Source organism: Phaseolus vulgaris, chromosome 7 (genome assembly GCF_051622355.1).
Source record: "Phaseolus vulgaris cultivar YP4 chromosome 7, ASM5162235v1, whole genome shotgun sequence".
NCBI lineage: Eukaryota > Viridiplantae > Streptophyta > Magnoliopsida > Fabales > Fabaceae > Phaseolus > Phaseolus vulgaris.
The window spans coordinates 55657554-55683390 of record NC_143504.1 but is presented as its reverse complement, the minus strand read 5'-3'; the positions used below and the strand labels follow the sequence as shown (position 1 = coordinate 55683390).

At 31.2% G+C, this 25837-nt stretch overlaps 3 protein-coding genes across 5 annotated transcripts; 2 read left to right on the top strand and 1 right to left on the bottom strand.

Annotated features, from left to right (window-relative positions):
* The first annotated feature begins 1596 nt into the window (after window positions 1–1596).
* On the top strand, window positions 1597–5937 carry KAB1 (potassium channel beta subunit 1). Its single transcript, XM_068637738.1, has 4 exons — window positions 1597–2404; window positions 2699–2842; window positions 3063–3227; window positions 5545–5937. The coding sequence occupies exons 1-4, from the start codon at window positions 1841–1843 to the stop codon at window positions 5656–5658; spliced, it is 987 nt and encodes a 328-aa protein (XP_068493839.1). The 5' UTR covers window positions 1597–1840; the 3' UTR covers window positions 5659–5937.
* Window positions 5938–10518: 4581 nt separating this feature from the next.
* Window positions 10519–15885, top strand: LOC137830416 (3-ketoacyl-CoA thiolase 2, peroxisomal). The gene is made up of 14 exons (XM_068637737.1): window positions 10519–10814; window positions 11460–11536; window positions 11682–11766; window positions 11957–12083; window positions 12169–12267; window positions 12353–12420; window positions 12545–12652; window positions 12745–12822; window positions 12900–13032; window positions 13118–13214; window positions 13903–14026; window positions 14114–14222; window positions 15403–15486; window positions 15575–15885. The coding sequence occupies exons 1-14, from the start codon at window positions 10734–10736 to the stop codon at window positions 15679–15681; spliced, it is 1377 nt and encodes a 458-aa protein (XP_068493838.1). The 5' UTR covers window positions 10519–10733; the 3' UTR covers window positions 15682–15885.
* A 1597-nt stretch (window positions 15886–17482) lies between these two features.
* LOC137830415 (RING/U-box superfamily protein) lies at window positions 17483–25553 on the bottom strand. 3 transcript variants are annotated; one of them, XR_016523222.1, is made up of 9 exons: window positions 25358–25553; window positions 22779–23668; window positions 20906–21533; window positions 20720–20803; window positions 20028–20222; window positions 18742–18839; window positions 18092–18316; window positions 17909–18007; window positions 17483–17830 (listed from the first exon to the last, which is right to left on the bottom strand). XR_016523222.1 is itself a non-coding variant. In XM_068637736.1 (9 exons), the coding sequence occupies exons 2-9, from the start codon at window positions 23663–23665 to the stop codon at window positions 17768–17770; spliced, it is 2154 nt and encodes a 717-aa protein (XP_068493837.1). In that variant the 5' UTR covers window positions 23666–23668; window positions 25358–25553; the 3' UTR covers window positions 17483–17767. The 3 variants fall into 3 exon arrangements, 2 of the variants coding, with proteins under 2 accessions (XP_068493837.1, XP_090160991.1); XM_068637736.1 differs by having other exon boundaries at window positions 18217–18316; XM_090304865.1 differs by having other exon boundaries at window positions 18217–18316; window positions 20906–21530; window positions 25358–25524.
* Window positions 25554–25837: the final 284 nt, after the last annotated feature.

The following is a 25837-nucleotide window of genomic DNA, read 5'->3' as shown; positions in this document are numbered from 1 at the left end:
AGTATCGTCAACAATATCATACGCATTATTATCATGCATAATTTGGAAATTATTTTAGACAACAAAAATTTTGTATGTTAAATAATTATTTTATGCAACTTCAATATAATAACAATACTTTTTAAAACATTTCCTTATAATTTCAAATAAAGCTTTAACATTTTATACCATAATTTTCTATCCATTCTATTAATTGTAATAACAAAAATAATATTTATTTAATGATAATACAGCTAAATTTAAACATTATTTTATAATACATGTTATAATATATGATATTAATAAATTTACTAATCGATTTTCTAAAATTAATTTACGATTGACATATTTTATATATAAAAATGCATAACATAGTTTTACTTGATTTAAAGTAATTAAAAAATACATTTAATAAATTTTTTAAATGTCATTTAGTTAAATTTTAAAAATTTATTGCTTACTTATATTATGTAAATAAAAAATTATAAATAAAAATTAAATTAGTTAAAGATATTAAAGTACTTTTACTTACTGAATAAAAATTAAATACTTAAATGGATTAAAAAATATAAAATATCTGTGTTTAAAATTTTAATTGAAACTAAAATAATTTAAAAACTAAATTTAATAAATGTTCTTCTAAAAATTTAAATAAAATAATATTGCTAATATTTTTATAACAATTAACTAATAACGATATTAAAATATCTATATTTATTAAATGAAAATTAAAGAATTAAATTGCTTAGAAATACTAACATATTTATATTTACTGAAGAAACAATGGAATACTTAAGCTAATATAAAATGTAAGGAAATAATTATATTATAAAATTCTAATTTAAAAATAAATCAAAATATATTTTGAAAAAGAAAAACAAGTAAAAATTTGGTTGTAGAAAAGACGATTTCTATTTTCATAAATTTTTGAAAAGTTGAATAAAATATGGCGAGAATTGGGTCTCTCAGTCCTATGTAGTATACTTTAATAAATAAAAGCAAAAACAATTTATTTAAATAAAAAAGTATATTAAATCTATGGTGAAAAAACAACTTTTATGTGGAATAAATTTGGTGTCTTGATTACAAGGAAACAAATGAGACATTAAATATTCATGAGATATTATAATAATAATAATAATTTATAATTGATATGTTTTTAGTTTATGTTTTAAATACAATATTAAATGAGCTGTTATTAATATCAACATATTTAATTTAATTATAATTAAATGTTATATACTACTATGGTAAATCTAATTATTATATGTGTTTTGATTTTTTTATGAATGATGTTAATGTTATAATCTCAAATTTTAAAGGATTGAGAAAGAAAATGTAAAGAATTAAATCTCGACATTGAATGTATTAGAATATTTGTAGTATTTTTTTTTCTAAAATAAAGTTTGAAAAAGGAATTGTATTAATTGAATTTATTTGTTCAATTTTAAATTTTATTACAGTTCTAACAATTATGTAAAAATATATTTTTGTAGAATAGTATTACAAACTTCAAAAACTGCAATAAATTTAATAACTTCAAAGTAACATTAAGATTTTAAAATTATTTTAATTTTTCTATAAAAACACAATCTGGGATAACCCAATTCTGATAGTGGTAAGTCGGTGGATTTGTTTAGGAATTATCTTAACACAAAAGGATAATTTGGGAAAACAATTTGTACCACAAAACGATGATTCATGAAGTTGATTATTAATTGAAGACCACGTTTTTTGTGTTCTTCCGAGTCCCGTTCCAATCTCAAACAGTTGGCACGCAACTCAACTCACTCTCTCTCTCTAGATTCCTCTTTCTCTCTCTCTAGATTTTCTCTCGCTCTGCTGAAGAGAATCGAGCACGATGCAGTACAGGAACCTTGGGCGATCGGGGCTGAAGGTGAGCCAGTTGTCGTACGGCGCGTGGGTGAGCTTTGGGAACCAGTTGGACGTGAAGGAGGCGAAGGCGTTGCTCCAGTGCTGCCGCGACAACGGCGTCAACTTCTTCGACAATGCGGAGGTCTACGCGAACGGCCGCGCCGAGGAGATCATGGGGCAGGCGATCCGGGAGCTCGGGTGGAAGCGCTCCGACGTCGTCGTTTCGACCAAGATCTTCTGGGGCGGCCAGGGCCCCAACGACAAGGGCCTCTCGCGCAAGCACATTGTGGAGGGCACCAAGGCTTCGCTCAAGCGCCTCGACATGGACTACGTCGACGTTATCTACTGCCACCGCCCCGACACCTCCACGCCCATCGAGGAAACCGTGCGGGCCATGAATCACGTGATTGACAAGGGCTGGGCTTTCTACTGGGGCACCAGTGAGTGGTCCGCCCAGCAGATCACCGAGGCCTGGGCTGTGGCCCAGAGACTCGACCTCGTCGGGCCTATTGTTGAACAGCCTGAGTATAACCTCTTGTCCAGGCACAAGGTTCTTGCTCCACTCCATCTAGTAGCACACTCTAATTGCTTTGCACTTATTTTATTGCATGATTGAACTTCTCTGAATAAACACTTATATGGGAAGAAAAAAGTGAATTATACTCTTGCTTTTCGATATGTTAAAAGCCGATTTGTTTTTTTAGTGGTTGATAATCTTTTGAAAGAGGGAAATAGTGAAGGTTTTAGTATAAACTATTTCTTTTTTATTTTTGTTTCATTGCTCTCTTTTTTTTATTTGGCTCTGGTCTTTTGATTGGCCTTATTTGACTATATAATGATGCAGGTTGAGTCTGAGTATCTTCCTCTGTACACCAACTATGGCATAGGCCTCACTACATGGAGTCCTCTTGCCTCTGGAGTGCTCACTGGGAAATATAAGAAAGGAGTTATACCTTCAGATAGCAGATTTGCATTGGAAAATTACAAAGTACTTTTCCATTTGATGAAATCTTTATAGAATCCTCATTTTAGCTGATGCGATCTGGCATTTAGTTTAATGTTTTTCAGACAAGTAGTGATTTTGTTATGTTTAGGACTGAAGGTATTTGTGCTTACAATCTAAGGACTGGGGCTGGGATTTTTTTGTTTAATATTTTTGGACTGTTGTGGCTTTTGTTTAAGTACTCTTTGTGTGGTGCTTTTCGTAGAATCTGGCATCGCGATCACTGGTTGATGATGTGCTTAAGAAGGTCGATGGATTGAAGCCAATTGCGGATGAGCTTGGTGTTCCACTATCACAACTTGCGATTGCATGGTGTGCCGCTAATCCCAATGTTTCTTCTGTTATCTGTGGTGCTACAAAGGAGTCTCAGGTTAGTTCTTTTAGCTGTTTAAGGAGATCGCTAGTTTATCTATTGTTGAAATGTTGATTGCAATTTGTTAGAATGTTGATTGCAAATTGTTGAAATGTTGTTCATATGTCAATTCCTACGAGCTAGGATTGTTGGTCATTTTTCCTTATTTTTCTTCATTTTGCCTATTATTGAATTTTGTTCTTGATGAGTTCTGAGATGAAAGGATAAGAATTGTTTTGATTATGTGTGGAGAGATTTTTAGTGCCTGTTCTTCTTTATTTTAAGTGTGGTACGAAACTTCGCCTTAGACCAATTCACGGACCTAGACATGGAAGGTATATGTTGATGCCTCTTTTTTTGAGTTTGTTTCATATTATAAACCTGTTTCTTTTAATGACGACATATGTAGTAATTTTTCCACCATTGTCAATCTTCCTTTCACACCATGAGATGAATATGCCCATAATTTGGGATGCTTCTCTAGCACCTTTTCAAGTATGTCATCATTCACAACCTAGTGAAATTTCAACATGGAACCTATCTTTGACGGATAATTATATAGTGGTCATGCATGATCCTTCCCATTATCTCTAGTACCGAATTTGGTCTCCTCTGAAAGTGATTGGCCTTTTCATAGACCTGTGCATGCTTTAAAAATAATATAGACAATAAAAATAACTCATAATAAGTCTTGAGTAATGAGATCCAATACATAACACAACTAAGGATAGGTTCAAAATTCACAAAATTACTCATAAACAACTAATAAATTCATAGATGCTTAATACTAACAAACTAACCAAGAAGATTGTTTATATTAAAAACATGATAGATATCCTCCCCCACATGATTTTCATTATTGTCATTTCCTCCATGACATTCATCACTATCAACAATTAGAGGAACCTTCAAATCATCTATAGGTGTGTAGCAACAACACTACTAACTTCTCCAATTTCAATTAAGATGTCTTCATTTGAAGCATCCAAAGTTGAGTTTACTTCATCCTCCTCCACAATCCATTCATCATTAGAATGAAGATCATCAATGTTATAGTCATTTATTTTTATGATGTCTTTTTTGTTCAATCTTGAATTAGCCATCACCACCAACACCACAACATTCATGGTCTTTTGCCGTAAGCTATTTATTTCCTTTTCTTGGTGTAAACCTAAATAATTATAAAATTCATCAAAACATCATATTAACCTACTTGGTGGTATAGGTAAATAATAATGAAGTCAATTTCATAAATTTAAATTCTTACCCTCTCAAAAGCACTTGAACTCAAGAACCCTTTTGAACTCTTCTCCATTTGATGTATTAAATGGAATAACATTGTTATAGAAAAATAAAGCAATTTCTTGACATGCATACTCCTCTCGCTTATCTTGAAAATGGCATTGATAGTAGTTTGATTGCCCTTTTCTTTAAATACTTGATGAGTCATAACCCCCTTCTTCTTGCCTTAGTCTTTTTTCCAGCATCTTTTGAATCAACCATGCTAGTCAATTTTGATTTTTTTAATTGAATGTTGCCGCAAGTGATAAACAACATCCAACATTGTTTAACATCTTCCGGTAATGCTATACATGCTTCAACATCCTTTAAAGTTCCTGCTAAATGATGTTTTAATCTATAGATTTCACTTGTAATACTTTCTCACAATATTTGACCTTCACATTCATTGCTTTCCCATCAATTGAAACACAATGAACTTCACAATCCTTTCTCCAATACCGCTTTCTTTTGTGGCAGCGTGATTTGGACCACCTTTAAAATTGATGCCATTTTTTCCTTCAAATGATAAAAACAAAGAACTCTACAAAGAACCTTTTCTTTAAAGAATCTGAAATGTGGTGGTTTTCTGATGGCACACAACAGAATGGTTTACATGTGGACAAACTACACAACCAATCTCAATAGGATGCACAGTTTAGTTTACATTGATTGAGCAAAGAAGCAATAAACACAAAACCAATGTAACCTGTTGTAGCGGAAGGAAAAGAAGTACTCCTGTAACCATATGCATATTCGTAACTTTTGAAATTATTTTTCGTAATAAGGAGGATTAAAAATATATTGTACATATAGTTGTGCAGCAATGAAATAATTGCTCACACATCCCTGTACGTGCACAATTTTAACTCGCCTACAAGAATGGACTTCACAACCTTTAAATTTTCATATTTTTTCTGTTTCCTGTTTCTTTTGTTCAACTCGTTCAAGTGACCATGAACGCAATTGATGTCATTCTTAATTTGAGATATAACTTGCAAGAATGAACATTGCCATTGTAATATTATCTTATTTTTTTCTGCTTTCTTTTGCCCAGATTCAAGAGAACATGAAAGCCATCGATGTCATTCCATTACTGACTCCTGTTGTGATGGAGAAGATTGAAGCTGTTGTTCAAAGCAAGCCAAAGCGCCCTGACTCGTACAGATGAAATCGGAGTTTTTCCATGGTTGACACATCTTAAATATGCATTAGATAGTAGACTCCTTCATCCCTGGGCACTGGAGTGAAAATTCATGTTGAAATTTATTGGTTTGGTTTATGTGATTTCCTCCTGAGACTCTTTTTTTTTTCTTATATTTTCCTTCTTTGATTTTGGAAACGAAGGATTAAGATCTTGGAGTTTAGGCTTACGTTTGCCTTCTGAAATAATTGATTCCCATCGATTGAATTATTTTAATGTCTTATAAATGTGATACTATTATTTGGATCTTGAGAGTCCAATTGCATTTCTTGATCCATTACCATGTAGTTAGCTTGATCTCGTGGAATAAGGCATGCTTAATTGGTTATTTTGGTGAGGGCGTAAATTCATTTCATTGTGGCATATTGAACGAATCACATTCTTGAATCTAAGTGTAGCTAAACAGCTAAACCATGTTATTGTGCATAACCCTTTCTTTGGTGGAGAAATGGCTACAATTTTTTCTTAAAACTGCACCATTTTCATTAAAATACCATTGTTCCATTTGGATTATTTATCAAAAATTGGAAAGAGACCATCCTTTTTCATGTGTTCAACTATCACACATCACACCTTAAAGTACATCCTCATTTTTTCTATTTAACCTCATTTTTTCTGAACTAGTTTGTCTATTATCTTTTTCAAACAAAAAAAATTATAATTTAATGATAAGTAGGGGATTTTAAATCCTTTCCATATTCATCAATAAAGTTTAACATTTGAATAAATAATGAAACTTTATTATCAAATTAAATGGTAAAACATTAACCATTAACCTAAATGCATTTCAAATATAATCCTCATCTCTTTATCTTTAGAATGTTTCATTTAATGCATTTTTTTTATAAATCCTTATTTTTCTTTGACAAATGACTCTATTTTTGTTTTTATTACTATCTTCGATATTTACTTCTTCAACTCTATATGATTTGTTTTTACAATAATTTTGGAATAGATACAAGAATGACATTCTTGTTTGTTACCAAATGCATGTGAAAAATTAACATAAGCAATACTATATTATATCCTAAAGTTTATTAGAGTAACATATATTCTAAAATATTATAATGGAAAAATGTTAAAACAAGTGTAATAGGTTATTTATTGCGCTTTTACTACAAGAAGCTTATTCTGCATAGAGTTATTCTTTTTCATTAACCTTTTTTTGCAAATTTTCTCTTCAGAGTCTCTTTCTTTCATACTCTTAACCTTCTCTCATCTTTTGTTAACCTCTTCTTATTTTATTTCCACGTTGCTTCATTTCAATCCTGCAAATTCCATGATTTTTGTTTGTAATTTTTGTTCTCAAATATAGGAAGATCTATAATTTAAGTTTAATATTCACTTTTCTTTAGTTTATATAATTTATTATATTTTTAATAATGATTTTTTTTATGGTTAATTGTATAAATATGTTAGATTTATTTTTCAATTAATAATTAAAAAAACACATGCAAAATTAAATATTAAATCAGATTTCTCAAAAATCATAAATAAAATAAAAGAACCAAAGTCCTGAGTAAAGGTTTAATGAAAATAAATCTTCAATTAATTGGAAAAAAATCTCATCAAAAAATATTATATATATATATAAATAATATTTAATTATATATATAATATTAATTATATATATATATATATATATATATATATATATATATATATATATATCCACGTACGTATCCCTTACGCATCAATCTAGCTTCATCAAAATTGCACGTTTCCAAACTCCTGGATTGGATAATTTGCAAACGCGCTTCTGTGCTGTGAGCACACCTTCCATATTTTGAATTTTCTTATCTATAAATTCCATACAAATATTAACTTATATAAATTTATAGATAAGAAAATTCCTTAAGAACATATTTAATTTTTATTACAGTCTAAAATATATGTTTAATTTGTATAAAGACAAAAATTTATTAAAAAAATGCAATACATATTTAATTTATTTGGAATTTTACACTATCACAGAACACATTTTATCCATTCAAACTTTTTTGGAAATAAATTTTATTTTGCACATAACAGAATCATGTCATATATCTAAGCTATGCTTAATGAAATAATTTTAAAAAACTTTTAAGTTTATGTAATCAAAATTTAGAAAATTAAGAAGATATTACACAACTTAGTGAATGTCCAACATACATTTTTTTTATTCTGGACAAAGATAAAAGCTAAATGGTGAGGTGATAAACATAGAGGGAAAGAGAAAATAAATTATGTTATCATATATATAAATTTTGTATTTTGAGTGAATATGTCAAAAGGAAACAAAGAGAGATGAAAAATAAAGGAATAGGAGAAAATTTTGAGAAAGGTATAGGAAATAGATATAAAAAAAAATTGAAAAAAATTAAAACATTTTTTAAGAAAATTATTGCACAACTTAGTTATTAAAAAGTGATTACTATTGTGTAATAATATATTTGAATTAAATGAAATGGTTGTTTTTAAATGGCTATTGAATTAAAATCTTTTTTTTTTCTTTGGGATATAATTTGATGTTTTTTTCCACCAATGGTAATCTATGGATAATCGGAAATGATAAATCTAACTAGTTTCTCTAAGTAGATATAATAATAACAATTATTATTAATAATATTAGTATTAAAATTATAATATTAATATTAATATTAATACTAATATTAATATTAACAATAATAATAATTTTCATTATATCAATAATTTTAATAATATTATTAATTTTAATAATAATATCAATAATAATAATATTAACAATGATATTAATAATACTAATAATATTAACAAAAATATCAATAACATTAATAACCATATACAAATAATATTAACAACAATATTAGTAATATTGATATTAATAATAACATTAATAAAAAATATTAATATTAATAGATAGATTGTAAAGTTTTATAAATTTGGTAATTAATTTATTTGTAAATTGAACATACTTATTTCTAAAGTTGGTAACTTTTAAGTTTCAATCTTTAGGATATATGTTGTTATTTGGTGCAATGGTACGTCCATAGCTGCTAAGGATTTATCTCTCTCTTTTTTAATAATTTTTTTTTTATCAAAGAATCCAACTAATTTTTATATAATACATTGGTGCACAGGGTTTAATTTAAAAAATATTTATTTGATTTTTTAACATTTTAATATAATTTTAAATAGGAGAAATACGTTAATTTATAAAAATTTAAATTTATTGTATAAATATAAAAATAAAGAACAAATCATTTTAAATCAGTTATGAAAAACATCTTTCTGCTAAAAAAAAAATTAAAATATACTTGTGCACATATAATACATAGATATGTGTTTTCGTGTCCTACATTTAATAAATTATACGTATTTTTGTGTTCATGTTATCAGTTGTGTTTGTGCTATATAGATCATAAGAAGTTTAGAATATCTAAGATAATTTATTCTAGAAAAAAAAAATACAAACTATAATTTATAATTTAAAATTTAAAAATAATTAAATTTCAATTTATTATGATTGTTAACTTTTTAAGAGATGATCTTTTGATAGTTAATTCCAATTATAAATTGTATATTAAAATAAAAAATTAACATAACAAATTATTAAGGCGAACAATTGTTTGCTACAGTTTCAAAGAATAATAAATTTTTTCTTTCAAAATTGTTGATTACAATTAATCAGTCTCTTTCCGTAAGATTCTTTTGTCTTTCCATAAAAACGTGAAAGAAAGGAGCGAAGGTGGTAAGCACGCGCTGGAAGCCGCGACTAAAAAAAACACCCATTTTTTAAAGAATTATCGTGTTTGTCCATTTTCGAACAAGATTAGGTTATTTTATTGTTTTTTCTATTTTAAAAACTAAAATAAATTTTTTAAATTATTCAAGCAAAATTGTTTTTAATGAGATAAATATTCCTCTTAACATATTTTTTATGAGCTTTTCAAACATTTCTATTATAAAATCATCATACTAACTTATTAAATAAGAAGTGAAATGTGTGAAATTTTGTTAACAATAATATAGTGGTTAAATTACAAATTAGGTTTTCCTTAATTCTTCTATATTTTTAATGATTTTAGTCTTGGATTTTATTAGTAAATTATTGTATTTTTTGAAATATTGAATTTAACGTATGTTTAATTTTTTTTAATAAACATTGACATACCACTTTCATTTTAAAATATGACAAAAAAAAGTAATGAAATAAAAAAACTTTACAAAATTGAATATGCAATCAAAATTATGAATTTTCTAAATCTTTTAAATTTTATGAAGTTATATATGCTTTGGAGGAAGGTCAAAAGTTGGGTTTTACCAGTGTCTAGCTGGAATGTAACTCGGCTTTAGTTTATGCTGCGTTTACTGCTAGAACAAATGTTCCTTGGATGCTTCGTAATTGATGGAATATTTGTCTTAATTACGGTGTAAAAATCAGGTTTAGGATTACTCATATTTTTTCGTGAAGGGAATGCGTGTGCTGACAAGTTGGCTAATTTAGGATTTATTCATAGAGAATCTTTTCATTGGTATAATAGACTTCCATCTAGTATGTTCTTAGAATTCTTTATTAATATGTATAGTCTAACTACGTATTGTTTTTGTTAACATATGAGTTTTGGTATAATCCCCATATTTTTGTATTTTCTTTCTTTTAATAATATTTTTTTTTATGTGATGATAAATGATTGTTGTCAGTTGAGGTTTCAGTCTAGGTGAGATGTCGAGTAACATAGTGATATATAACATGAAAACTTTTTATAAAATAAAAAAAATAAAATCACAGAAAAAAAATAATATGACAAAAAATACACTAAAAATTAGTTTAAAACCAACTCAAAATTTTGTATAATAAATTTTAACATATAACAAGAAACTGTGAGAAGATATTTGATCTATTATTAATATTAATAAATTTATGATAATATGATAAAATAATTATGTCTTTTTGTGTTGCTGTCAAAAACTGGATAAATAAATGGAAAGTGTGAAGTGATCAAATCAAATCTGTTTTCTGCATCTCACCAATCTTCCTTTCTCTGCCAATTTTCTTCAATTTCGAAATCACCAAACACAAGATGGAGAAAGCGATCAACAGACAGAAGATTTTGCTTCATCATCTCAACCCTTCATCTTCCAACCATTCATCCTCTCTCTCTGTTAGTTTCACTTTTCTGATCACTAACATGGTTTTCATCGTTACCCTTTTCGTTTAATCTATTCACGCTTTTTTGGCTTTTGGGAAAACTACCCTTTTGCTAACTCTGCCATAATCAGCTCCCTTGATTGGTTGTTAGCTCAAAATATTTGCATATTCATTTCATAGGTTGTTTGGCATGTGTGTTGATTACCCTTTTGTTATTTCTATGACAAATTGTTCTCTACTTTGATTGTTAGCTCTGAATTTTATAGAAATTTTTGATCTTGTACGTGTTTATGAAAATTTATTCTCTTGATTGATTATTACATCAGAATTTTATAGATTTCTTTTCTTAAATGTATTTTGTGATTTTATAGGCTGCTAGAGTTCGAGTGGGGATTTTGGAAGAAGGAAAAAAACATGATTCTTTTGCTACATATAGCTTCCTTGATTGATTGTTGGGATTTTGTTATTTATAGTAAAACAATATGTATATGGACGTGTTCATGTAACAGAACGTCCTTATATTTGTTCAATGGGTTGTTTCACTTGTTTGGCGTATGAGAGAAGTACCCTTTTGACATTTAAATTGGAATTTATTTTCTTGATTAATTGTTTGCTCAGAATTCTATGTTACTTTGGATTAATTGTATAAATTCACTAGGCTTCAGCATGTGCGGCGGGGGACAGTGCTGCTTATCATAGAACATCTACATTTGGGGACGATGTTGTAATCGTGGCGTAAGTTCTGATCTTACTCAATTGAAATATCTAATGTTAAACAGGCTTTATTTATTTAATAACAGTCTACAGCTGTGAATTATGCGGATTTGTGTTTGTGGGATCTTTAATTTTTACCCAAAATAATGTATTTACAATTTTGTAGTGCTTATCGGACTGCTCTTTGCAAATCTAAGCGTGGAGGTTTCAAAGACACTCATGCTGATGATCTACTGGCTCCTGTTTTAAAGGTTTCAGTTCTTTGCTTTTGATTTTTAGTTTTTGTGCATTTTCAATTTTAAATGAGTTCTAACAAATAACTGCATTTCTTAAGCTGTGGTGATTTATGCAAAGGTACTTTGTACTGTAGTTCATAGTTTACTCTATTAAATGTTAATGTTCTATTCTATAACTCTACATGAACACGGGTTTTCATCGTAGGCTGTAATTGAGAGAACCAATGTCAACCCAAGTGAAGTTGGGGATATTATTGTGGGCACTGTATTGGCTCCTGGATCTCAAAGAGCCAGTGAATGCCGTATGTCTGCATTTTATGCTGGTTTTCCTGGTATGTGTAGATATTCTGTGCTTGTAAACCTGATATGTGACTCTGATTTGTTATTGATAATACATGTAATTTTATTTTCGTCCAGAAACTGTACCTATAAGAACTGTTAATAGGCAATGCTCATCTGGGCTCCAGGCTGTGGCTGATGTAGCTGCTGCTATAAGGGCCGGATTCTATGACATTGGTAAAGGAAGCACCAATTTGCTTTGTTCTTCTTGTGATTGCCATGATTTTTACTGTCTAATGTTACCTTTAATTATTTTGTTTAGGTATTGGTGCTGGTTTGGAATCTATGACAGCGAATCCAATGGCATGGGAAGGATCAGTTAATCCTAAAGTATTTTTTCCCTCTTTTCATCACTCCATCTCCAGCTTTATTATACAATCTTAATTTTGGTTTTAGGAAATAAAACCTCTAGAATGGCTACAAAGTTATGATATTTTCTTCGGCGTTGTGACAGGTAAAAATGTTTGAACAAGCACAAAACTGCCTTCTTCCAATGGGTATTACCTCTGAAAATGTTGCACATCGCTTTGGTGTTTCAAGGAAGGAACAAGATCTGGCTGCAGTAAGTTTGGATATATGTTTTAATTCAAGATTTCGTTCTATTTTATAATTTAATGACTTTGAACTGAAGCTTCTTAACAATTATGTTGTTAGGTTGAGTCTCATAGACGAGCTGCTGCAGCTACTGCTTCTGGTAGATTTAAAGACGAAATTATCCCAGTCTCCACCAAGGTATTTGCCATTACAGGGTATATTGAATCTTTCTTTGGGATATTGGGTGCTGAAACAAACCTCTTCTTTTCTATCAGATTGTGGACCCAAAATCTGGTGAGGAGAAATCTGTCACCATTTCTGTTGATGATGGAATTCGATATGGAGCAAAGTTTTCTGATCTAGAGAGGCTCAAACCTGTCTTCAAGAAAGATGGAACTACTACTGCTGGTATAAGATCATAAAATCCTGGTTCGTTTCCCAAATCCCTTCTAATTGGTGTTCTAAATTTAATCATGTGATGCCTGTGCTTTAGGTAATTCTAGCCAGGTGAGTGATGGTGCTGCAGCTGTTCTGCTTATGAAAAGAAGTGTTGCACAGCAAAAGGGGCTACCCATTCTTGGTGTATTCAGGTACATAGTCTGTGACATAAACTTTAGTCTCTGGAAATATTTATATATTCATTGCATATTGACATGCCGAACGTTCTAGACTAAGTTTGAATTAAGTTTAACAAAATTTAGAAAAAATATATTTTGGAATAGATGAATGAATGAATGCTAAGCTGCAGAATGATGTACTTTCCTCTGTTTTGGCCAAACAACACATATTTATACTTCATCTGGTTTCTGAAATGATACATCTAGTTCCTTCTTATGCTAGGTGTATATTTTACTATCAAGTCCTACTAGGTTAGTACCAATTTTCTTGGCAACTATACCAGCAACTTTTGGCACACGTTTTTGCCATCGAGTGCTCTATTCATCAAAAACATAATTTACAGAACTCAAAAATATATTAAAAAAAAAGTACTGACAAATTCTTGTTTTGTCCAGTTTCTTGTATTTGCTATAATCCCTAAATACAAGATTCGGTCCCTTTGTTTCCGCATACAATATTATCTTGGAAGATAACAATTTATTGAACAAACTTGTCAAGCATTTCCTTCAGAAATTGGAACTTCATATTTATATAATTATCTTTGTTGTAATGAATTTTTCCATTCTAAAATCACAAATTATATTATCTATGTAGTTAAAATGTGAAATTGAATAATTGATAAGATAAAAATGTGAACATTATTTATTGGCTGTCATCTAGGACTTTCACAGCAGTTGGTGTTGATCCTGCCATCATGGGTGTGGGCCCTGCTGCTGCAATTCCTGTTGCTGTTAAGGCTGCAGGTCTAGAGCTGGATGATATTGATCTTTTTGAAATAAATGAGGTACCTTACCAATGTGTTTGTGTTACATTTTCCGTTTTCTCTGTCTGAATTTACATTTACTCACTTCAATACATTGCTTGTGTTAAGGCATTTGCTTCCCAGTTCTTGTATTGCCGAAACAAGCTAGGGCTTGATCCAGAAAAGATCAATGTTAATGGAGGTGCAATGGCAATTGGGCATCCTCTAGGTGCAACAGGTGTATATCACAACTTTTTATCTTACATTTCCTTAGAATAGGTATTAAATAAAGGTAGGAAGTAATTGTATTGAAGACTACTATATGCTGTGCCTATGAGCAGTACCTTGGACTCTAGTTTTGATCTTTGCTCTTCCCTCTAATTGTATCATATCATAATTCTACCAATATAAATATGAGAACATATGAGAGGAGTGATAAGCTCTACAAAATATAGTCTCTTTTATTTATCTCAACTTGGTATCAGAGGGATTAGCCCTCCATTACAAGACAGCCTTGAAGGTTGACCTGTACAATCAGACTAGATTAGGACTTTAATTTTTGACACAAAAATGGGAAATTAAGGACTCAAGAAGACTGGAACCCTTGGATGTAAAGTGATAGATGTACTACTGAAACAAGTTAGCCTGTTGATTATTTTGCTCATAGTATATGATATTTAGTTATATACAATTTTTCTTTTATGTTAAAAAATAAATAACTGATTTAACATGCTTTGAAACTTTAATCTATTATACAAAACATAATAACACTTTGGTTCGACCATATTTTAACCATGATTAGGCTGTTATTTCAGTTAGTTCCTTCACTGGTTCAATTTCTGATTTACTAGCATTGGTTTATGCACTGGAGTCCCACATATACCTTCAAAATAATGAGCTTATCAGTGGAGTTGACAGAAACCAGATAAAAAAGCATTATAATCTAACTCCAAAATTAGGTTACTGATACTGCTAGAGGGTATACTATAGAAATATAAAAGCATAATAATAAAGTAACTAAATCATAAAAATTACCAACCCTACAAGTGAGTATTGGATATGATCTAGGTTCATAAGAAAATCTGGTATCCAATACTGTGTATGACTACAGGCAAACATTTTAGAGTATCTATATACCATTCTCCAATCCTTTGTTGGATTGAGAGCTTACCACTAGACTAAAATTGTAGCTTATAATTAAGGCAAAACTTTTATCTAAGAGCATAGCAGTTTAAGTATTACAATTCACGATTCGATTGTGACTTGATCCATTTGATTTCAAGACAACTGGTGTCACCTACAACATCCCTCTCTTATATTCAACCTGGAACACGACTATTGTCATGTGCACTTGCTAAATACCAATAATGCATGGTATTCTTTATGAATTTCAATAATGGTTTTCAAATTTTTTGTAGGTGCTCGATGTGTTGCTACACTGTTGCATGAAATGAGGAAACGTGGCAGGGACTGTCGTTTTGGAGTTATATCTATGTGCATAGGTACAATCACTTTCTCACTGCATGTTTACGTGCTTACCTTCTCACATAAACATCCTGCAAAAGATGATGCCTTTTCTGTTGTGAGCAGGTACTGGAATGGGGGCAGCTGCTGTTTTTGAGAGTGGTGATTGTGCTGATGAGCTATGCAATGCCCGGAAAGTGGATGACCTTCTTTTATCCAAGGATGCTCGCTAGAAATAGTTTCCTCATACTTGGTTGGTAATCAAACAAAAATCACATTAAGGCTTTGTCCCATGACAGTGAAAATGTCAATCACTGTTCAAGATTTCAAAACTTTCTATTCATAAGACTAGCATTATTTTGCATATGTTTTGTTTAATTATAAACACTTCTTTTGTCTCTTAAACCTCCTAATCACATAAGTTATTACATCTTTTACTCTCTCTTCTCTCTACTCTTTATCCACCCTAATTAGGATGAACAATAAGAAACAAATGGATTCTGTGTTTTTGCTGCAAATATTTTAAGGTTTTTTTTTATCTATTCTAATATATTTAACTGGTAAATTTAAAACCAAGTTAAAAAAAACAGCAAATTATCAATGGAAAGATAGGGATTCAAACCCTAGATGGTACATGAACTTGCATAACAGATCAACAATCTATCACGATTTCTAGGACAGAAAAATAGAAAGAAAAATTGAGATTATTTTTTCTATAAATTAAATTATTATATGATAAATTAATTTTTAGAAGCTTCGGTATAATATTTCTAGATTTTTATTTTAATTTGTCTAAGCCGATTTTTTAACCTGTAGAAGAGTTGATAAGTTTGTTCTGAAATGTGATCTATGAAGAATGTGATCACAATGTTCATGAAATTTATTTGAGAGCATATGTAAGCTGGAAATGATTAATGTGGCCAACGCATTATTATTATCATAAATAAAATTAATATGATAATAATAAAGAAAATAATAAAAAAACATGTCAATATTATTATTCTTTGAAGACCATAAATAAAAAAATATGTAGAAGAATGTGCTTTATTGTAACCTTTTGAATGTATCATTCTTTCAATTGAGCAATGCATATAATATATATTATGTTCACATGTTATCGTTGATGTAATTTTATCTAAGGATAAATCATAAGTTATAGAAGACATTCACTACTTGTCTTATGCAATGATAATTTTTTTTTTTTAAATTGACGATGTTATTGTGATGATTTGTTTTATAAATAACCATAAAATAACAATATATCACATGTAAATAAATATCATATTTATAATAAAACATTATGATGATATGACAAATAATTTGTATTAATAAAATCTATCAGAATTGATTTTGAAACGTTTGAATAAAACCAGTTCATATTCATGGTATCCTTGAAATAACAAACTATATGCTTTACAACAAAATATACGTTTTCGTAAATTTTAAAAACATTACACATTTGAAAAAAACTATAATAATAATAAAATATCAGAAAACGTTAATTTAATTTACTTTAATAAAAATATATTTTTAAATTTTTAAAAACACGGCAAAATTAAAATAATGTGATATTTTTATGGTTAAAAATGGGTACAAAATAAAAAATTGATTTGTTTTTCGATCAAGGCTAGGATGGAGTATTGTGATGGAGGGACTATAAGAAATTTGTTATTGCTTTATTCTTTTTCTTTGAAATAATTATCCTTGCACGATGGTTTGATAGAGAAAGCCACCTTAGGAACAAATGTGTAAAAGACATTTATGAGTTAAATAAAGAAATTAAACAAAACTGCTAAAAAGGTCACAAACAAAACAACCTTAAATAATTTATTATTATATCTAAGGTTTGTTGTCATTTTGTGGACCTTGAAGCCTCGTTCTCTTTTACCCTCAAAGTTAGAAATAAAGCTACCATGATTCTCATCTTTATTTTGATGGGTATTGTATCGAGCAAGAAACAAAAAATTGTGAAAATTGGGCTGGTGCAACTCTGCACTATTTACCACCAGCAGTAGAAGTTAAATTACAACATGATTCAGAACCGATTTCTCAATATGCATTCATTTTGCCCCAGAACTCTAACCACAATTCAGAAGACAGTAACAGTATATCAGCACCGTTACGACTTGCAGATCTTTCTGTGCCTCTATTCACTTTTGAATATCTACTGTATGAAAAGATAAAACAAGCGCACTGTGAAATGGCATATCTATTACATATCAGGTTTTACTTTTTTCCTTGAGAGAAAAAATGAGGTGGCTAATTGATGAATATCTAAATCATCAAAAGATAAATTAACCACTGAAGTCCTAAAATGAATTAGGTGATTGATGACTTGCACACGGGGCATGTTGTTTTCCTCTGGAGCCAAGGATCGATACACTGCAAAAAATAGATTAAAGCAAGTTAGCATTTTACAGTTTCTACATAGAAACAAACAAATAGGTTTAATGGTCTGACATCTTTGTGAAATTTGTGCAAACAGGGAAGGTGGCGAATAGTTTCTCCCCTGGCTGGGGTCTCAAGACATATAGCACATGGCTCTGTCATGTTGTCATTCTGTGACAATGAACAGGAAACATATCAGCATTGAATCGAAAATCAATTCCATTTTCCCCCAACCCCTATTTTCTGCTGTCTCACCAGGTTCTCTGCCCCAGAAGTGAAATTGGACCACGAAATCATGAAGGGTTGGAGAAAAAAGGAGACAGAGTTAAGGGTTCATTCCAAAAGTGGATAAATAATTTCACTAGACAATAATAAATAACCTGGATTGTTAACTGCGGAAGGCTATTGATCATATTAGTAGATGCACCAGTATGTTGGTGATTTCTCTCATCAAGGGCCAATAACATTTCATAGTCACTTCTGCAAGAAAACATGGACCATAAATTCATGACATAAAAGAAATAAAACTTTCTGTAAACAATTGTGAAATCACCATATCCAAGAACTTCATTCAAAGAATCAGATATGAAAAACTGAGTACATTATGGGGCCCTTGCACGACAAAAACACTTGCGTTTTAATGACTTGTAGTACTGCATAATATACAGAATGAAGAACTTGTCTGCTGCCTCCCTTCATAGGTATTTTTGTCTTATCCAGTTCTCTCCCTTACACTTTCTAAGTTGTGTTACTACTTCAATTTTAAGAACGAAAAATTAAGAAGCTTTGGTTTAGAGATTAAAACAAATGAGGAAATGAGAAGAACCTCTTTTGCATCATTCTTCTACACAAGAATGAAGTATAACTTATGTGCGCAAATTGTAAATTATTCAATACAAACTTACGCGTTGAAATCACGTCCCGCATTAAAGATGCCATCAACCACTCCCATATCACTGAAATCCCCCATTGAATTCTCCAAAGCTTCTAATATATCAAGTCTCTGTACAGGAGAGATGGATGCCAAGGAAAATTAAAATTATACATATGCTATGCCACATAATCTCAATCCAAACTCTACAAATTCAACAATAATAAATTCCAGACACACAAGAAGCAGTGTATGCTTGTATTCCAATAGAATCACTTTGATGTTGAGATTAAGCAAAAGTACAACTTCTTACTATATAAAAATTTGGTGAGGAAGCTAGAAATCATGGAGAAAAAACATGAAGAGATACATGTACCAAAAAAATGAGAACACAAGCCAAAGTCAAATATCAATGTGCTAAAACATCAAGGCAGAATACACACTTTTGTACTTGCTTTTAAGATTTTACTTTTGTCTCAAGTTCTATTCTGATCAAAATATCCCCTCACCTTATTGTCAAATAGTTTTTCCTTGTACATAATTCCAAACCTAGAGAAGGGTTAGCAAAATCAACTATGTATGGCAACGTCACGTCAGAAATTGGCGGTGGAGTTTAGCTAGCCAGCACAACATATCAGTGATAATGCAGGTTTTCCAGTGCTGCCCATCGCAGCCACTTTGGATGTCATCGAATGGCGTAACAGAATAGACATGGTGGAAAACATACAGAATGCCAAGAATTTCCAGAGAATATTATCAGATTTGTTACCCCTTTCTAGAGGTGGAAGAAGTCTCATGTTATGAAAGGTTAGGTTGGGTCAAACCCGGATAAGGTAAAACCAGGTCTGGTTGAGTGTAGCTCATGCAAGGTTGAGACAAGTTTGGACCAGATAGGCCCTAAGTCAAGTTGGGCTAGGATAGACCTAGTTCAATCTGTAGCATATGAATGCAAAAAGTAAATACATACTTTGTTTGGTTTTCTAAAATAAAAAATAAAACAAAATCTGGGGAAAAATAATTAAAAATACAAGGCACCCTAGTCCCCCCGCATATGTACTGTGGAAACTCCCTTTACAAAACCAGTTTAATAGAGTATCAAAGGAACTGAGGGGAATAGAAAAAAATGACTTTAAACAAGTCTAGAACAAAATACTCTAGAATTTTTTTTATTAAGATAATGAAATAATAACAAAAAAGGACTGCATGCTACCAAAACATGACATTGCCAAAAATTACATTAGAAAGTCACCAAGGCATGCAAAGAGAATAAAAATACGTAAAGAAACAAGAAAATATCAGAGGGACAATGTATGAGGATACCATGTCCAAGTCCATATCCAGAGGAAACTGGGGGCTTCTTCCTCTAGATGATATGTTAGATGCCCGAGTCCTACTTGTGGCGCGACTCCTCAACCGTGCCATTCTATTAGAGAAAGCTAGAGGCTCAGGTCTCCTTCTGGAAGAACTCTGATTAGGCAATATACGAGGCTGTCTGTTTGCCCTAGGAAAACGTACCTGTATAATAAAGTAGGTTTTGTCAAATCCTGCTATCAATTAATATATCTCTAAATAGCCCAACTTTTCAACTAACACAAAACTGGCTAGGTAACAAAATATCCTCTTACTTGAGCGTACAAGTTCTAATAATATTTTTCTAGCATCCTACTCACATGGACACAGAATAATATTGAACTACGCTCATCACAGATAAATTCTAGAGAACTGTACAGTCATGCCAAATAACAAAGATAACGGTTATGTCATATGTAGCTTTCAAGTTCCTTCCAGACATTTCCACCTTTAACACAACACCATCCATAGATCATCTAAGTCTTTTAAATATTTTGAAAGGGTTAAATGAGTATATACAGGACACATTATAGCATCGCTGCACAAAAGGAAGCATCTTAACAACATAGTAGTAAGTGAAACATACAAGAAACTTTATTTACAGAGAAAGGAGTTTTCTTTAACATATTCATTTAAGAGAGACAGAGAAGAGGCTTAGTTACAGGATGATTTCTGCTGTGGCTATCAATGGATGTAGGCAGACTATCCTCTGCATGCTGCAACTCCCACGCTAAATGTTCATCAATCTGCAACAAATCAAAATGTGATGAAGCTGTGTAAAAACAGAAATATATGCTTAAACTACATCTCATAAAAAGCAAGAAAAAAAGAAGAAAAAAGAAACCAACCCCTCTGTCTTCAATAGAATCATCATGATACAATTGTTCTTGGAGTTCTCGTGCCAATATCTCATCTGCTTCCACTTGTCTGGCCCGAGCTTCCAAGCTATTATTGTCATTATCATCTAAATCTTCAGATGATTTGTACCTTGGTGTGGACATCAACTCAACCACTTCAGGATCCAAGACACGGCTCCGGGATGAGCTTGCTGAGTTCCTTGGTGTTGATAACAACTCTACCACTTCCGGATATGAACTTGATGATTCCCCAGATGATTCACGTTTTCTTTGTCTTTTACTCAGAATGTCAGCAGTAGGACGGTTAACAGACAGCTGTTCCACATCTGGAATAATCACAGAAATTGGTTGAGCTGTATGATCTGATTGAGAACCATGTACACGTGTGCAGCTTTGATCACTCCCAATGTTTCTTCCATTCACTAGGTATGTATTCCGTCTATTAAAACATCTTCCAACACCATTATTTCTAGGATGCCCATGTACATCATACAAGTGCTGATTAGCATTCCTCTCATTATGAGTAGTTCTCCAACCACCTTGTCCCCCAGAGTATTGAAGTGAATTTCTTGTATCATTACTGGTACCAGTGACCTCTTCATGATTGATGACAGGGCTGCTGAAGGAGTATCAAATTCCTTCTCAGTATTAGTCAACAGAAACAAGAGGTGTAACAAATTTAAACACATAGACAATGATGCTTTTTTCACTTTCCAAAAGGATTCTATAAACATTAGGGGCCAATATTTTGTTTGAATTTTACCAACTAACAAAAAAAAGTTGCATTGCACAATGAAAGTTTTCATACCTCCAACAGAATTTGCAATGAATCCCGGATTAGGAAAATATTTGACAAAATTATGAAACAAGGATTGCAAGCTATAAGGCCTATCTATGGAGACTTTGATCAGAAAAGTTGAGTCAAGTCTCAGGACGTCCACTCTTGGTGGGTTTAAACACATCAACTAGAAATATGGTCAATGTAGCACCTATATGGCTTTTTATAATCCTTACCATAAGATCTAATGTTGTGAGGTGTACCCTAAGACCAAATTCTTAAGACAATCAGAACTACCCTAATGCAAGAGGAAGATTTTTCTAAAGTTATTTTTCTCACTCACCCTAAGTTCTAATTAAATGTACTCGTGCCAAAGACTTCATGAAGTTCCAACAATCCAGTCCAAGATCAATAATTATCACGACCAAGACTCAATATATGCATTTTTTTATGGCCAAACTTTTTATTGCAAGAAATGAACTGTATGCATGCCTTTAGACCAAGAAAGAAGAAATAATCTCATTTCATTTTCAGTTGTAACCCCAAAAATCAAATCCATTCAAGAGTGTTAAACTCTAAGAAAGAGAGAAACATTGAGCTGAAACCATATGTTTCTAAGACAGCAGATGTACTTTTTTTTATATTGAGAAAAATGAATCAATAAAATAAATAAAGGAGATTTGATATACTCTAATAACAAAGATATGATACAGGAATAAATAAAAATGTTCCTAATAATACATATATAATCTAAATATTCTTGATTATATTGGATCAGTTCCTTATTTCTATAATTATAAGAAAGAGAACCAATTTTTCATAAAATGTGGAGCATTTTGGATAGCCTTATTAAGTAATTAGATTCAATACATTTTTAAGTTATACGATTCACTAACTTGTTAAAGACTTCACAGCACACAGTCAATTATCAAGCTACTAGCAGTTTATTCATATAATGCAACAATTCCATGCAGATAAATCTTGTAAAACTCTTGACGCAAGATTGCCAGCAAAAGGTGATATTACCTTCAAGTCATTAACTAAAAAACTAAAAAAAAACTTCAATGTGAAGCACGGTCATGTTACCTGCTAGCAGTGCAAAAGGTTCCAGCATTGCGTCCATTGAATGGAGGAGGAATAAGTACTTCCTTTCCTTTACCTCTACCATTGCATCTCTCTCTAGCAACTATGTCATCAACACTATTTGGTGACACTGTATTGCTAGAAAGCACATGATCAGCGTGGCTCTGTTGAACATCTTCAGTTTGAAGGTTTCTCTGTTCAGCTAATTGTTTAGCCCTCGTTGCAATATTGATAGGTAAAATGCACCCATTTCGCACCAATCTCTTGTGCCCTCTACCTTGTGGAGAGGTGGAAACAAATGGAGGCAAAGACACTTGCTTTTCATTTTGGGATTGAGAATCACGAGACAGAGAAATACCCTTGCCACGGTCCACAGATGTATTAGAACCTGGAAGTTTACAGATTCCAGTGAAGGGATTTCTAGATGTAACAGAAGAATCCGAAATGGCTGGCAACAAAGAGTTCCCAATAGTTGCTTTGGGTGCTTTCTTGGCTTCAGTTGCATGATCTCTTGATGCACCAAGTGAGAAAGCTGGTTTCAGTTGTTGGCTTGCTCCATTCTCTTCCGTCAAATCTAAAACAGAAATACCACGGCGAGATGATTTAGAGGAAACCTTGGAGCTTATATTTTTCCCTTTCTCCATCTTTTCAGCTCCATTAGAATGTTTTGTTTGGCCTCTCCTAAAGATGGGAGCATTTTGAGAAGGATAAGATTTCTCTGAGGGGGATGATGTGGTACAGGTACTATTATTCATTTCAACTGCAGCGTTAAGAGCTCTGCCCCTCTTCTCAGGATTACATAAACGTTTCTGATCATCACCCCTCACAGTTATTCTATCTGGGGTATCAGGAACTTCCACAATTTGATCAATTTTCATATCTTCTGCCATATCCTGTTTTCAAATCATAAGAGCAATTGTGAAACATTGAATAAAACAAAAGATATCAGCATAGCAAAACAGAAGAACCGAAAACCTCAACATAAATGCAAGGAAGCCCTTTAAAGGACCATGTGTTTTACACTATACAAAAGCCAAACACCAAAGTATTGATTTCCTTAAGAATGCAAGAATTTACACCTGAAACCATATGAACTAAAGCATAGAAAAATATTGGACATCGTCAGCACAAATTGTCTTCTGGGCATCTAACAAAAAGTAGTAAAGCTGGTCATAAAAAAATGCTCCAAGTATATATGGCACACCAAATATTCTGTAAAAAAATGCAATATAATGAATTTCATCATGAAGAACAGACAACGAAATTTTTTTGAGCTTGCACCACACATAGAAAACATATCAGGGGTACTTTATCCACATTTCAAATATTCCAAAATAAATTATTTCATTACTATTTGTAAAAATACTAGTTAATCAAATAGAACCCAATGCATACCTCAAATCTAAAATATTAGATGAAAAATTTAAAGCTTAGCACAATTTAAAATTACCTCATTCCAGCGAAAGAATAAAGCTTTTTTTTAAGAAACAAAGAAAAAAAAATCGTAGAGTTGAAGTTAAAAAATGTTAGCTTCTGGTATAGCATCAACATATCCTGATTTTAAACTTTTTGAAAATCTAAAAGTTTGATATTTTTCTGATAATGAATAGTTTTCTTTACAACAAGAACACTAAAAGGTACATAAATAAACTGAAAAATCCAAAAAATTAACATAATAACAAAGAAGAAAATTTTCCAATGTTTTCTACCCTTGTTAACAATATTACATAACAAAGACCCAGATTTTAATAAACCTTGACATACAACGACGTTTATCATATAGTATAGAAACCTAAATGGTGGTCAAATGCTTTTTAGCATAGTAGTATAAAAACCTCGAGAAATAGTACAAAATATTAACTAAAAAACCTGATAAACACAAACAAGATACGTAGAACCGAATTGTTTGAAAAAGATAATTTGAATGCTAGAAACAAGCACCAGAAGATTGAAACAAAACCTACAAAAAAAACTTATGCAATTTCCCAATCAAAACTGAAATGAAAGAGGCGTACACAAATTAGGTGCCGACAGTAACAGAAACTGAACCCAATCACACTGAACTGAAACCAGAATTGCTGCTTCAATCAAATAAAACAGAAAAAAAATTGAACTGAAATTTTGAAGGCAAGTTCATCATTCATCCCAAAATGATGAAATCACACAAATTACAAGTAATCATCTAACTTCACTAAATGGTCTTCATAAAAATCACGTAAGAGATCAAACAAATTGGAGCAAGACAAAAAAAATGTAAAAACGAAGCTACTTCACTGTATCCACAAAATCAGGCCAAGAATTAAAAACGAAACCTGGAACAAATGCATAAACAAGCACCATCAACCTCAGATAAAAATTCGAGAAACGGTGAAAAACAAAAAAGAATGAAAACCTAATCACCAACACAAAATGGATCAGAGAGACGATAAAATCGAATAGTTCGGAAACGAAAAAATAAGAAAACAAAAAAATAAAAATAAAAACAAAAATCTAATTGAGGAAACGAAGAGCAATCATTGAAGCGCATTTCAAAAGCATAAACGAAGGAAAAATGAAAGAGAAAAAGAGGTGAAAAAGAATACCAGATTAGTAGAGAGTATTTTTAGTAAATTTGAAAGATGAAGATGAACAAGAACACAGAAGAGAAGGGACAAGGATTTATCAGTGCAGGAAAGATGTCGGGTCGGGTCGGACCGGACCGACCCTAATTGAAGCTGGGTCGAAAAGCCCAAATCAAATCCCAGATGAAAGGAGACGTGAACGGAGAGAATTTCCGTATTATTTATACTCTATGAGAATTTTTTTAAATTTAACTAATTATTGAAACAGCTAAAAATTAAAATAGTGAATTGTTAAATGATACTTTCACTTTATCTAATTTTAAATAAAAACTTTCACATATATTGTAAAAAATATTGGCTTTTATATATTTGTTTTTTTAATAAATAATATTTATATTTCTTGCAATTTTAATTAAGTGATACTTAAAAATAATGCTAACTTATAAAAGAAGTGAGTTTCACTTTGAATATATTTTAGAAGTTATTTGTAAATCTATTTAT

Bases quoted from the DNA above. Each gene is read 5' to 3' on its own strand.
- LOC137830416 (XM_068637737.1), top strand. From the start codon at position 10,734: ATGGAGAAAGCGATCAACAGACAGAAGATTTTGCTTCATCATCTCAAC. The intron at 12,084-12,168 runs GTATGTGTAGAT...ATTTTCGTCCAG, and splicing joins ATTTTATGCTGGTTTTCCTG to AAACTGTACCTATAAGAACT. The intron at 13,033-13,117 runs GTATAAGATCAT...CCTGTGCTTTAG, and splicing joins AGATGGAACTACTACTGCTG to GTAATTCTAGCCAGGTGAGT.
- KAB1 (XM_068637738.1), top strand. From the start codon at position 1,841: ATGCAGTACAGGAACCTTGGGCGATCGGGGCTGAAGGTGAGCCAGTTG. The intron at 2,405-2,698 runs GTTCTTGCTCCA...ATAATGATGCAG, and splicing joins ACCTCTTGTCCAGGCACAAG to GTTGAGTCTGAGTATCTTCC. The intron at 3,228-5,544 runs GTTAGTTCTTTT...TCTTTTGCCCAG, and splicing joins GTGCTACAAAGGAGTCTCAG to ATTCAAGAGAACATGAAAGC.
- LOC137830415 (XM_068637736.1), bottom strand. From the start codon at position 23,665: ATGGCAGAAGATATGAAAATTGATCAAATTGTGGAAGTTCCTGATACC. The intron at 18,317-18,741 runs GTAAGTTTGTAT...GTTTTCTTGCAG, and splicing joins GCGGGACGTGATTTCAACGC to AAGTGACTATGAAATGTTAT. The intron at 18,008-18,216 runs GTTATTTATTAT...TCATTGTCACAG, and splicing joins TTCCGCAGTTAACAATCCAG to AATGACAACATGACAGAGCC.